The sequence below is a fragment of the Thermobia domestica genome, chromosome 18 (genome assembly GCF_964235325.1).
Source record: "Thermobia domestica chromosome 18, izTheDome1.hap1.1, whole genome shotgun sequence".
In the NCBI taxonomy this organism is placed as follows: Eukaryota; Metazoa; Arthropoda; class Insecta; order Zygentoma; family Lepismatidae; genus Thermobia; species Thermobia domestica.
Genome location: NC_137471.1, coordinates 156,793,641 through 156,795,165, shown reverse-complemented (window position 1 = coordinate 156,795,165; position 1,525 = coordinate 156,793,641). Strand labels below are relative to the sequence as shown.

At 35.2% G+C, this 1,525-nt stretch overlaps 1 protein-coding gene across 1 annotated transcript; it reads right to left on the bottom strand.

Moving 5' to 3' along the window:
• Nucleotides 1-245: 245 nt before the first annotated feature.
• Nucleotides 246-1,322, bottom strand: LOC145675326 (E3 SUMO-protein ligase ZBED1-like). The gene has a single exon (XM_081745722.1). It carries the CDS (start codon nucleotides 1,320-1,322, stop codon nucleotides 246-248), a length of 1,077 nt encoding a protein of 358 aa, XP_081601848.1.
• Between the last annotated feature and the right edge of the window lie 203 nt (nucleotides 1,323-1,525).

The following is a 1,525-nucleotide window of genomic DNA, read 5'->3' as shown; positions in this document are numbered from 1 at the left end:
TTTTATTAGATAAACACTAGTGAATTCTATCAATTCAAAACAAGAAAAGAAACGTAAGAAAATATGCCGAGAGGAAACTTAAAATGGTATTGATTGATATAGCTTAAGAAAAACTATCAAACTTTCACTAAACATAAATTTTACGAGTTGAGTTAGATTGTGAAATCGTATTTGCATATTGCATTTTAAGCGTTTATAGAGTTTTTTTAGTTTAAATTTAATTCACCAGTGCAACTTGTGCAAATCTATTGCAGTTTGCAAGCGAGATTTTTTAGATTTTTGTTCAAAAATATTAAAATATCTGCATTTTCAGGGAGAAGTCTAGATCTACGGGCAGTAACGATATTACCAGCAAGTGAGAATACTCGTTCAGATTCGACTGAAGTTGCTGGAATCACCATGAATTTCTTAGCAAGACATGCTAATTTTTGAAGAAAATGTTCGTTAAGTTTCCACCATTCAAGGCTGTTGCCACTTTGCGAAAGACACTGATCTGATTTATAAAGAGTAAGCTCATCTATTACATTAGGACTTTTTGAACACGATGGAAATATTCCAAGCAAATAGTCTAATGCTGATGACCCACCGGACGATTGCTGTGATAAATCATCTTCTGATCCTTCAGATTCTACAAGCATATCATGAACCAATCTATGGATATTTGTTTGTATTTTAAAATTCAGAAATGGTAATGATTTGCACTTTGGGTCCAAGAATGTTGCTAACAGGTAACATTTCAGAACACTATTTGACAAAAAATCTGATGAATCAGAATCGCATAATGCATCGAGCTGAAGACGCTTTCCTAAGTCAACTGATATTGAAGATTTCAAGTTCTTAACAATTTCAGAATCTGAAGGACATTCCTTCAGGTGGTTAGAAATAAGACCATAGCCTAATGGTAAAGCAAGAGAAATGGAACACTTTTGATCACACATAACTGTTGTAGCCATTTGCAGTGGCTTCAGTACTCGAACGATATCTTCCATGATTTGCCACTTGTCTTCAGTTAATTGTAAATTTCTTGCATCCATTGGTTTAGTGACATTTCTATCAGAGAACACAGCAATTATTGCTTCTCTTTGTTCCAGCAACCGTTCGATCATCGAATATACACTGTTCCAGCGAGTCTTTGTATATTGAATAAGGCGATGCTTTGGTAACTTCAGAATTTCTTGTTTCTTTTCAAGCGCGACTGAAGCAGTAGTGCTATGTTTGAAGTGCCCTACCACTTTGCTACAGATTGAAATTATACAGTATTTGTTACCTCGCTTTTTTCTAAACTGGTCAGTATGGATCGCGGCAATGTATGTGCCAAACATGATACATTGTAAACCGGCAACAAACGTCCAGCATTAATCATATTCGATGCATTGTCGTGAACTAATGCAACTACTTTGTCTTTGATGCACCATTCCTCCATACACAGTTTAATAGCATCAGCTACATTTTCAGTTGTATGTCGTTCTTCTAGTTCAATTGTTTTGAGAACAAAATCTTCTGTACAGAGGTTCCTATACAGAGC